This window comes from Chroicocephalus ridibundus, chromosome 4 (assembly GCF_963924245.1).
Source record: "Chroicocephalus ridibundus chromosome 4, bChrRid1.1, whole genome shotgun sequence".
In the NCBI taxonomy this organism is placed as follows: Eukaryota; Metazoa; Chordata; class Aves; order Charadriiformes; family Laridae; genus Chroicocephalus; species Chroicocephalus ridibundus.
Genome location: NC_086287.1, coordinates 83,526,892 through 83,539,008, shown reverse-complemented (window position 1 = coordinate 83,539,008; position 12,117 = coordinate 83,526,892). Strand labels below are relative to the sequence as shown.

The window sequence follows — 12,117 nt, the reverse complement described above, 5'->3', positions numbered from 1 at the left end:
AAAGCTAAATCAATGCCAGTAAATAGCTAGCCCAGAGAAACATTAGCTTAAGAGTTGGAAGTAGAACTGAAAATCTTATGCTAAGCACAAAAACTTTGGAATTCATTTTATGGACACTTACAGATCTGATCCTTTACATAAGATATTGATGCACAACCACGGTATCCCATTGGATTTCAAAGGAATTTATAGCCAGTTGCAGTGCGCTATAGTTTGCTATACAGAATAGCATGAGTAGTGTGTCTGCTCTCGTGTCTTATTCAGCCATGGTCATGTGTGGCTGATTTTGCATAGTTCAGACCCTGCCAAGAGAGGTGCCTGTTCTCATGATGCCACTCTCAAAACGGCAACCTGTTCATTTTATACATACCACTGAATGAGTCACCTCTTCAGCTAAGCTGCTTTGAGCTGTCAGTGTAGAAGTGATACACCAGATTCTCAACCATTTGAAGAAGCCCATAAATTTGTCCAAGAGAAGCAGGGTAAAATTACTCCGAGTGAATTACATCCTACTGTGAGTACACTGGTACCAGTATTTAGGTTGTCTAGTTCAGTAGCACCTGAAGTATCTTTGTATTACACTGTATGTGCAGTGTAAACGTACTCTAAATTTAAACAAATGCTCTAAGATTGATGATTACATACAAGTCTTAGTTCAAGTAATATGACAGTTACAGGTCAATACGAAATGTCAGGTGATGACTTTTCTTCTTTTTCTTACTACTTTGTTAATTATCCACAAGGTTGTTCAGGGATTCTTAGTGGTCTCATATAATCTTGGTGATGGCGACTATTCTGTAAGCCTTCCCTCCTACCACATTGATAATGGTGAATGGCATCATGTCACACTGGAGAGAAATGAAAATGAATTTACTCTTCGCCTTTATGAAGGAGGTGGGAAGAGAGAAATTCTGAAAGCAGCAGGAATATACAAAGAGATTGTGATTGACCCCAGCAGCTTGGTCCTGGGAAACACCTACCCGTTCAAGCAAAACAAGAGTTTTCAAGGTGAGGGATTCTTGATCTCACTGTTCAAAATACAGACGTGTAAAAATAAAGGTTTATTGGTACTACATGGGCATATGGAGAGAAGCTTTCTTGTTTATGTAGAGCCCAAAGTAAACAAATTTCTTGCATGACGCTTTGCAAAAGGAACAGCAGGACTAGGAAAAAGGTACAGCAGGGAATTACGTGCAAATACTGTTAGCTACTGGAGTTGGAACAAAGATGGTAACCCCTTCACACAACTGCACGTAGAGTGTTTGTAACTGGAGATCCACGAGCTTCTCCCAGGTGGACTGTGGATGGCTCGTTGCATTAGATACACGGAACTGGTTCACTGCATGGTTCTATCCAGTCCATTCAGCAGCTGTCCTTCCCTATCAAATACAACTGTCTCTCTGCTGAAAGGAATATTTCCACTTTATACATGTATTGCATAGCACACAACAAACTCTAGTTTATTTCCTTTATACACTACTTTTGTATTACTGGATTTTACAGTCACGCAGTTGAAGCATTAGCTACAATTAGAAATAGTTTATTGAATTAGGGCTAACAATTTAAATTTTTAGTAACTGAATGGATGGAAATTTAATAGTTAGACAAAGGAGAAATGCAGAGAAATGTAAGGTTAAGATATCCATAACAGCTTTTTGCTCTGTCCTCAGTTGGCAGCTCACCCTTCGCCTAAAATCACAGTCTAAGTGATGCACAGTTATGCAGCACATCTTTTATATTGACAAGGAAGACACACACCATTACTTGGTTAAATGCGCCTAGTATCTGCCTGTCTCCTCTCTCTCTCCCATGCCCCTCACCTCTTTAACCAGATTCTGGTAAAGCCATTTGAAACAAGGTGGTAATGTTTTCACCAGATAAAAGTATTTCAGTGAATAACACAAAAGTGTGAGGAGAAAATGTATAAAATATATATGCATTAAGTAGAATAACAATTTACAACAGAAGTCTATCACAAATTATTTACAAAAAGATTGTTTTCTATTGTTTCACTAGAAGTATTTCAATAACTAAAGTTTACGCTGAGAACTAGGGACAATATTTTGAATTTTTATTTATGGGAGTAATAGTATTTGTTTTTTAAGTAAATAGATTAAAGAAGTCAAATGGTTACATGAAGATCATTTTAATTAGGACAATTGCTGTTAAGCAGCTGAAACTTTAAGGGCTTTGAAGTTACAAAATGTACTTAATTCATCAAGGTCTATGCTTTTATGCTGAGGCAACTTGTGCATATGAAATTAATGCCACACGGCTTCAGTACAAAATGTGTATTAGTGCCCCAAGGCTGTTTGACCATTATTTCTGGTTTACTCTTCTATAAAGTTAAGATGTAAACTACAGTTAAGAATCAACCAAACACAATTTATACTGGTACACATTGAAGAACATAACAAATTTTCCACAATATTTGGACTTTTCTATTGAAAACATAGCGAAGGGGTACATGTTTCACTGTCTTGAACACAAGAGATAGGGGCTTGCAGCAGCACTTTGTTCTTGTGGAAAATACTGGGGAATTTTGATGAAAACTTTAACAAATTCAATCAAAAACCAGAGAACAATGCTATGAAAGTTTAGGTAAATTCAGTCATAGATTTAAACTTTGGTAGCCTGGGTCCTTTGTTAAACATAAACTGCCAAATCTTACATCTGCTTCAAATCATTCTTGCTGAATGGCGTTTGAAACAGTCTCTTTGTGCCTTGCCTCAGGATGTATGAAGGATGTCAGATTTAATAACTACAGGATCCCTCTGGATACTCACGTGAAGGAGCTGGTGTCAGTACTAAGTGCCCAAGGCATCAAAGAAGGCTGTTCTTCAGAGGCTTGTAGGAATAACCCTTGTAACCAGGAATTTATTTGTATTGATTTGTGGATGATGCATGAATGCAGGTAATGGTGGAAATAAAAACACAAACCCTCCAGATTCAGGTGGGAAAGGGTGGATGCTGAAGAAGTGTGCAACTTGACGGCTGCCACTGGCAATCTCATCAAATCAGTTGAACCGCAGTGGAACACTAAGCTAGATGCCTGCATAGGCATCAAGTTACTCAGAGAACACTGTCCTTTTAGGTACTGCCCTTAGCTGATGTACATTAGTGTATCTTCATTGATTCTGTAACAGTTTTGGCTGCCTTTCTTAATTGAAAATATTTAAAGAATAGTAGCAAATCCGGAATGTTTGTAACCCCTGAAAACCAAGAAAAGAAGGTAAGGTAGCTGGAGTGGAATGGAACGCTAGCATGGCTAGCTGTCTTGTGAAGCTTGTGATGTGCGATGCAGATGTGTTTTCTTTTGTTAGCGTCCGAGTTCTTGCACTGTCTCAAGCTGTGACCTCTGTTCCCTTACAGGCCACTCAAGTTGCATTCGAAGCACTGCATCGTTAAGCTCAGAGTTTTTATATGTGTCTGGGGTTGAGGTTAGGACAACACTAACTCAAGTTAGTTGTGCTCTGAAAACATACACTTTAAACATTACTGACTGCTACTGTCCACGCAAACGGAGTTCTCTAGAGATGTATTTTTTTCTGTAAATTCACTGTGATGGAAACACAAAGAACGTGGCATAGCTTGTCCTGCGTAGACAGAACTACAGACCCCAATCCAGCTATTTTTCACATGTGTAATCTTGCAGAAGCCAGTGGAACTACCTGAGTTCTGAAAGTCCAAATGTAAGGGTTTAAAGTTGTGGAGCTCATTGTTGTATGACTGCTTTAGAAAAGACTACAGTCCTGTAATTATTCTGAGTAACTTCTAGTACCTACTTCAGAAACTGTATATAGAGTGTCATCAAAGACTGTTTTAAAGTCTTACATGCTGTCTTTCATGCCTGCTTTTCTCAAAGTTTAATGGTTTCATTTTGCCTTCGTCTTTTCAGTTGCCCTCCGGGACACATGATCATGGAAAATGCCACTGGTAGACAGTGTGTCTACACTGCGTGTGCTAAAAGGCCCTGTAACTATGGTACCTGCATCTCACAGTCACCAACCAACTTCCAATGCCACTGCCCTGATGGCTATACTGGACGTAACTGTGAAATCGCACTGGCAATCTTTCACAAGGATACAGGCCTGAGCTTTAGTTCCATGTTTGCCATCTGCATTTGCTTTTTGGCGCTGTTAGGTAGTTATGGCAACTACATCTTGTATTACCTTTGGTGACCTCATTTATCCATCTCGTCCTGAATAGTCGTCATCTCATCTTCCTGCTGAAAAACTCAGTTTCCTAATGGAGACTTGACTCTGCCTTCATTTTTTTTTGCCATGGTCTCAGCTCCATCAGTTCCATCATCCCCGTGTGCACATATTGTTAAGTGAATCAACATTTGTGAGCAATGGAAAGTCTTTGCAGTTTTATTTTCTGCACGTTTTCACTTCATTGCTAAGGAACTGTTCAGATGCATAATTGGAAGCAAAGTCAATTGAACAGCAAGAGTGGGAACTGATACCAGATAAACATTGTTTAAAATACTACTGAGCATGAAAAGGATTTTTCAGTCTAGGAGAAATATGCTGTCTGATAGTAATACTTTTGGTCACTCAGGAGCAGTCTCTTGCACCTTACCAGCTGTGTCATGGCTCCCAACAGCTGCTTTTGTCTTCCTCAGCCATTTTCAGGCTTAGGCACTGGGTCTTAAAAAGAAGAGAAAAGGCAAAGAATGATCTCACTAGTGAGGAAGGATCACATTTTTGAGTCCTCCTTGTTTATTCAGATTTCATGAAAGTCTGCCTGTGTAAGGGCATAGTTTTTTTTCTCATGGCTTGCAGTGTTAGGTTTCATTCGGAAGTCGTAGTAAGAGTCTGAAAATGTATTGTGGACTATTCTGCATCCATCTGTAGCTACCTGAAATACCATTATTTTCCCCAGCTCTGCTAGGTACTGTTTGCCATGCAAACACGAACAGCAAATAATGGAGGAAGCTAACTGGTTTCACAGCTTCTGGAATCCCAGTTAGTGGAGGTTGATCAGAGATCATTATGTCAAGGAGGGGGTGCGTCAGAGTGGTTTTATTGTGAGCTGACTTGGTGTTGCTGCCTGTGCTTGACTGAAAAAACAACAGGATCTTTTACCAAATAATCCTGCTAATCTTTTGGGTCTAAATTATGAGTTAGAAACAGTTGGTTTTAACCAAGGGGTGTGCATTGCTGTGAAAATTTTAGTAGATGTGGTTAAGAATGCTATCACCACACAACTGTAACTTTTGTTAGGAGAATTTTTAATGAAATTCCTTGTTATCAAGATTTCAGATGCCCTTTTTCTTACACAGCTTCCAGAAAGAGGTAACGCACTTAGAAGTGATTAATTCATGCAATTTTAATTATAAATTTGTAAGTTTCTAATAGATTCGAGAAGCTGCTTTTCTGACATCTGATTACATCTTTTAAATTCAAATACGGAACCGTTTTGCAAGTAAATCAATAGCAGGGCGACTTCACCTTGGTTCGATACCACACGAACCTTCCCCGCCCCTCCCTGCCAGGAGGAGACTTCAGCTCATTTTGTTCAGTTAAAGACACTGTAATACTTTGGAGCTTACAGCTGCCCTAACACTAACGCTATGGCTCAAAGAAACAATAAGCTTCATAGATTGCTTTTAATGACAGCACTGTTTAATGACAATCAGGCAGGAGCTTACACTGGTGGTATCTATATGGAAAAGATACTGTCTTCAGGGGGTACTTCTGGTTTACTCTCTTGCTACACTCTTGGAACATGGGCTATATTCATTGTAAGTATTGGCTTTTTATTAGCAGTCAGAGTAAAAGAATAAGAGATGTAGAACATTTAGAAGACTTCATGAGTATCTCAAAATCAGCTCAGCTAAAAAATAACTTTGCTAAGAAGTTACCATGCGTGAAAATCTGTGTGACATGTTTCTGTACATTTTGGGGGCAGGGGCAGGAAGAGGTAAATACATCTCAAACGCATTGATTCATTGAAGGGTCTAGCTACACCGCACAGTGCAGGGCACAGACCCCCACGTACACCAGTTTCAGCCCCACAGTCATCTAGATGCTGCTCCACAGAGCTGTGCTCTGCCGTGTAGATATTCTGTGAGAGGTTCTGATCTCTTTAATTCACCACGGTGTAAGTTTATGGTATCCAATGGTTTGAGGTCTTACTATGAGCTTTTATCAATTTTTATAGAGTTGGTAACACAGTGGTACATGAGTTTCTATTTACATAATGTTCAGTATCTGATGTTGAAGCTTTACAACTGCCAGTGTGTAAAATGCACCTAAGCATTTAAGAAAAATGTTTAAATTCATGGATGCTAAGGCAAACTGTGCCTGATTTTTTTTTTTCTAGTAAAATGTATAAAAGTGATTTCCTCTTTTGTCTTGTGTCTTCATGTGCTTAATTTATATGTAATTCTATCTGTTACTGTCAACACATTTTTACTTAAGTGCTAGCCTTTTGTATAAATTCTCTCTTACAAAGTTTAACTCAATACAGTAAATAGACAGGTCTCTGAACACCACTTGGGTCATTCAGTTGTTTAACAACTTCAAAGTTGTACTTTAAAGGGCATATTTTAAAATGCTCTTTAAAGACCTTTTCTTTTGTCATTGATGTTCACTTGTAACTACATCGAAGAGTGCAAAAATCAAACATTTGCTGAGAAATGCAGAACTCCAGCCTTGCTGGCTCTGACTGCAAACTCGTGCTGCAGTACTCCTCGAGAGCGGCGGCTGCCTCAGCCATCCTGCGGCACGGCTGTATGTAAATGTTTTGTTTGTTTCTGAATGATGTTCTGTTTTGCTCCTGTGTGTTTACACAGCTCTGTTCAGTGCTGTATTCTTGTGGGCTCGCTGGAAGAGTCACAAAGGTCTGAACGGAGGAATTTACCGCGTATCTGCGCATCATGAGGATTTGGAGGACATCAGAGAAAATATCCTCAACTACAATGAAGAAGGGGGTGGGGAACAAGACCAGGTAAGGATCATTGTGTTATGTTACAATTAAGAGGGGACTGGTGGCTCACAGTGATAACGAAAATGTATTTTATGCTTTTCCTTTATAACTGAGGACCTTAACCTTTGTTCCGCTGATTCATTACTGCAATTGGTAGATGAATTCTTTGCAAGGTTATGTACCCAAGGGTGCGTGTTTCTTAAGCAGAGATAAATGCCTATCAATTTCTAATTTGTCTTAAAGCTAGTGATCCTATGTGCATATTTAAAAATGCTTGTAGAGTGAGTTTAGCAGTAAAGAACTAACAGTTGATGTTTTTGGCTTCATGGCTTCGGGGCCGCCGAGGTTCTCAGTGGTAATTACTGCTGTAGGACTGAAGGGTTGAAAGAGCCTGACATGAACTGTTCCTTACGGACAGTCTCTCTCTGGAAACTGTTGATAACAGCGGTTATTCAGACTTGAGTTGTTAAGAAACCGAGGTACTACATTTGTGCGTCTTGAGCCCTAAAGCACATGGTGGTTGTGGAAGAACCTTTCTGCATTTTTCTGTTTGGGAGAGAAATATGCTAGTGAACACATGCTGCATTTATACTTACAGTAGACCAGATTATACCCAAACCAGGTAACGTTAACACTTCTGCTAGCTGTTTTAAGGATTTCTACATGTCAGTTTAAGCCAGAACTTTGAAAGAAAACTGCAGATATTGCAGATGAATAATTGAGATTATTTGCTATGTTTGAAAAAGGTGAGGAACTTCACTGCTGCCTTTGAAACTTGTTCATTTCATGGATTCAAAAGGTGGTGTGACTCTGCAGAGGTAATAATAGTCAGGGAATGGATGTGATGGATCAAAAAAAGTCAGGGATTAAAAAATAAAAATTAAATGTGGTGAGGGTGCTCGGACAAGAGAGTTTTGGCTTTGCAGCGTTAGTGGAGGGTAGGACTATGGGCACAAGAGGCTGTCTTACTAAGGAGTTTCTGTAGTAGTGCAGGCTGCAGAGGGGTTCCTCATGCATTCTCATCTGCTTGGTGGGTTTTGGCTTGCTTAGGCGCGTTGCAGGTGGCAGAGTTGGTTGAACAAGCCAGTCCTTCTTGTGTTCACACCAAACGGACTGCCTCAGGATTGGTCCTTCTTTATTTCCACTAGAATGTGAAATTTTGGGGCCTACAGAGAATATTAATATAACGTGCATGGTTTCTCACTCCAGGACGCATACAACATGGCGGAACTGCAGGTCTCTATTCAAACCAGCCCAGCCTATTCCCTCTACAAGAAGAAAGAAAAACCAACAAAGCTGAGCAGTTTCTTTAGTGACGTGTCCCCAGGCACGCAGGAGCAGACCAAACCATCAGCAACTACAGAATTTTCTTTTACTAGTGCAGACTTTGGTCAATACTTGTCAGATGTCGTCAGAGATGCCGACCTTCATCCCCAGGCTGTGCCCCAAGACTCACTGCAGGTGTTTTGCACCGAAGGAGAATGCTCGGTTGCGAGCAGTCTGAGCACCCTGAGCTCCTCTGGACTGGGTGAGGGTATAGTGTATGATGACATTAAAGAGTGGGGACCAAAGTTTGAGAAACTAAGTGAACTGTACTCACCTATCGATGCAGAAGACCTGTAGATTTACCAAGTCTACTATTTTCAAAGTGGGGTACTTAGTCATTCACATACAGTGTTTAAGAAATAAATAGATTTTTTTTTGTCACTAAGGTAATAAAGGACTCTGAGAGATCCTATGTATCTAAGCTAAGACGGTGCTCAAAGCATGAAGAAAGCGTGCTGTGTGTACTGTTTTCAGTAGGAGCTTTAGCGGTTACTTGAAGAAAAAAATGCACGTTGTCTTTTTCTTGTGGAAATGAAGTCCATGTTCTATTATACCCATCTTGTTTCCCCGACTGAGCTTCAGTTACAGCACCTGCTCACTGAACGTAGCGCAGATGAGAGCCCATGGATCCAGGTAAAGGATTGGGATCTTTAACTTTGGTTATAGCTTAATGAAATCCCTTTATGCTGTCATATAAATGTAGAAAATTAATTTAGGCACCACACATCAAGTCAGCTGCTTGCAACTACTTTTCTTAATTCAAAGGCCAGGTTTTCTAACACATACTAGCCTCAAAGGTCACTAGTTAGGCATTTCAGTAGCAAACATCACAGTTCACCATAATCTGTCATTTCTAATGGGCTACTAAACTGAGCCTAAACTAAGGACCAGCCTGAACCACGTCATTTCCATCCACAGTCCTGTCCCTCATGGTTTGCTAAACTTCCTGTCATAGAAGCATTACAATTGTGGCCGTGTAGTGCCTTGCCAGGAAGAGCTGACTGGGGCTATGGATACATTTTTAGTAGAGAAAAACCCAACGTCCCTTGGATGTTGTCAAAATACCTTGTGTGTTTTGGATGTCAGAAGGCTGAAGGTCTTTCCTGTATCCAAAAAAGAACTTCGCTCAGCACTGGGACTTCTAAAAATAAACCCTGTGATAAATAAAACCCTAAAAAAATAAAATAATTCAAAGATGTTAATTTTCCAAAAACCATGAATGGTAGCACATAATAATAATACAGGCCTCCCTCAGATATGTTATAGTAGAAAATAATGATTTATTGGAGACAGAGAAACACAGGAAAAAACTAAAAGTGGTTGCAGGGGGTAGAATATTATGCTCTAAATTATCAGTCCTCTTTTCAGACCATTTAATGTCCAGCTGGTATGCTGGAATATTATTTTTTTTAACCTGACAATATTTGGAAAAGAGAAGGCTCCATAAAATTAATTTTGATTTTTTTTTTTTTTAATTGAGACCGGTTGTATATCTAAATGGAGTAAAGTGCAGCAAGAACACAATAACACAATCTTATTTTGTGTCATTTATATATTATAATGTGTAAATTATATATGATCTTATCAGCTGATACTATATCATATAGAGTCTGAGGTAATTTATTTTATTAAAGCAGAAAACAATGTATTGTAACAGACATTAAAACTGCTTTGCTTACAGTTGCATCAGTAGCATGTTTTGGGGAGGTTAGGCTTTTATTTTTTATATATATTTAAAAACATAAATAAGTAGATCATTGCAGTCTGCTGGCTAGATTAATTTGTGCATTTCACAAAAGAGAAATGTTCACACAGTATCTTGTTCTTGCGGGCGTTTGTGACACGCTTTGGAAAATGTTGAGCAGTCAACCAACAGTTACACACTGCAGATGATGTGGCGTTTTCACCTGCAAAAGCTAAATGCCATTTTTGGCCATGCCCAATAGTTTTGATTCACAGGTGGTACATAGTCTATGACTTCGTTAATTTTACTGATACATTTACCTGTGAGGAAACACGGGCTAAAATATCTTGCAACGTTCACAAGTCAGGTATGTCAGATTCTGTATTTCATGATCATAGCAGTCACAAATGGGATATGGAAAATGAAGTAAATATATCCTATGCACAAAAATCTATTCCTTCCCCAAACAGCACTCATTTTGTCTGCATACCCTGTGTTCTTTCCATAACTATGGATATGCTGTCATTTTCGCTGGTTTTAATTGAATTTAGCTTGTAAGCTCCTTGGGGCAAGGACTGTCTGTATTTGCCTGCGAAGTGTCATGCATATCTAAGGCACTGTAGGAATAATAAATAAGCCTTCTGTATATGATGTCTCTTCCTTGCATATATTTAAGGTTGACTAAAGCTTGGACTCTATTGAATTATTTCTCTCTCAGCTTTGATCAGCTGCTTCCACAGATTCGAGTCATGTCCGCTGCTCCGTCTGGAAAGCTGAGGGAATCAGCAGTTACTTTCTAATTGATGCGTGGACTCAAGACATGCTACCATCTACAGACCAGTACTTCACCCCGATATCCAAGTGCTTTTTGCATATAGCATGGTTGTGCATTTTGCAACAGGCAGACGATTAGTCTAAGAAGAAGGAAATCCTTAACTTTACATTCACAGTGTGCAATAGGACGCGTGTCCCAGTACAGAAGGTGGATGGTGAAAAGATCTTGACAAAGAGGAAAAATTGCAAGACAGTAATACACCTCAGAACACTCCAGTTATTTTTCCTTCCTCTTCCTCCCCAGCCTGTATCTTAATTCATTCCCAGATGACTACCAAATCGAGGTTTGCAACACAATGTGATCAGCAAAGGAGTCAGTGGTGCTTTGCTCTAAATGCGTCACCATCTATTGAGCACCTGGAAACAAATTTAACACTCTCGCCTTCGCGGGAATGTGCCCAAATAACCTGATTACAGAGTATTGTGATATGGAGGTTTCTTTGTTGAAGCTCTTGCTCCATCCATGACACATTTAACTGCTCAGTGGGTGAGGGTAAAAGCAAGCCCGAGCACAACTGTGTATCTTGGTGACCGGAGCCACGCGGGCAGCTGGGCCGTGCAGGCACCGCCGCAGAGCTGCTGGGGCTGAGACCCCTCCTGTCACCATTCCCAAACAGGCCATTTGGAACCCAACCTGTACGTCGCTTCTTCCCCTATTACCGGCATGGCACTAATTTGTAAACAAACATAAATTCTAATAACACCCACAACCTCGGAGCTGCTCGTACAATTGCAGTTAGCCATATGTTTTACAGAATATACACTATAAAACAAAAGGTAGAAAACATTTTAAGACTGCTATAGGAACTTGTGTAGACGCAATCTCAGTAATAACATACTCATGTCATAGCTGCCATGCCCTATTAAAACCTGCTTTTACTCTTTCTAGAGATTACTGATTAGCTCACTTAATTTATCTGTTTTAATTTGCGTGCTGCTCTTTTAATTACTGGGCAATTTTTGAAATCATATCTTCGCTTGTTCTGCATTTACACAGACACATACAAATATTTCAGTATCTCTACAAAAAAGCTTATCACAGCGTAGCACTGACATCGCCCAAGAACAGGAACAGCTGGTTGACAAGAGAAAGCTCTGCAACGGGTGAGAGGGGAAGAAAAAAAAATTGAATAAAATCCCCCATTGGGTCCCTAGGTAGTGGGATTTTCAGTAATCTGGTACTTTTCTTAATCTTCTTCCTCGTTCTTTACAGACTTTAAACATGTAGTAAGAACATGTTATTTAGTATAAAATATTTGTAAAGGTCTGAAATTTAAATAATCATGTGGATATTAGTATTTAATCCGTCTGCCTGTCAACTACATTAATCTTTGTGT

General features: G+C 39.6%; 1 protein-coding gene across 5 annotated transcripts in view; it reads left to right on the top strand.

Annotated features, from left to right (window-relative positions):
- Positions 1–11,379, top strand: part of LOC134515492 (neural-cadherin-like) — an 83,294-nt gene extending 71,915 nt beyond the window's left edge. For 3 of the 5 annotated variants that reach the window (XM_063334529.1, XM_063334530.1, XM_063334527.1), the window contains 5 exons: positions 744–1,008; positions 2,734–2,914; positions 3,899–4,143; positions 6,803–6,957; positions 8,146–10,652. In XM_063334529.1, the coding sequence (XP_063190599.1) occupies positions 744–1,008; positions 2,734–2,914; positions 3,899–4,143; positions 6,803–6,957; positions 8,146–8,559 (1,260 nt within the window). In that variant the 3' untranslated portion in view covers positions 8,560–10,652. The other 2 variants (XR_010071025.1, XM_063334531.1) reach the window with 2 other exon arrangements.
- Positions 11,380–12,117: the final 738 nt, after the last annotated feature.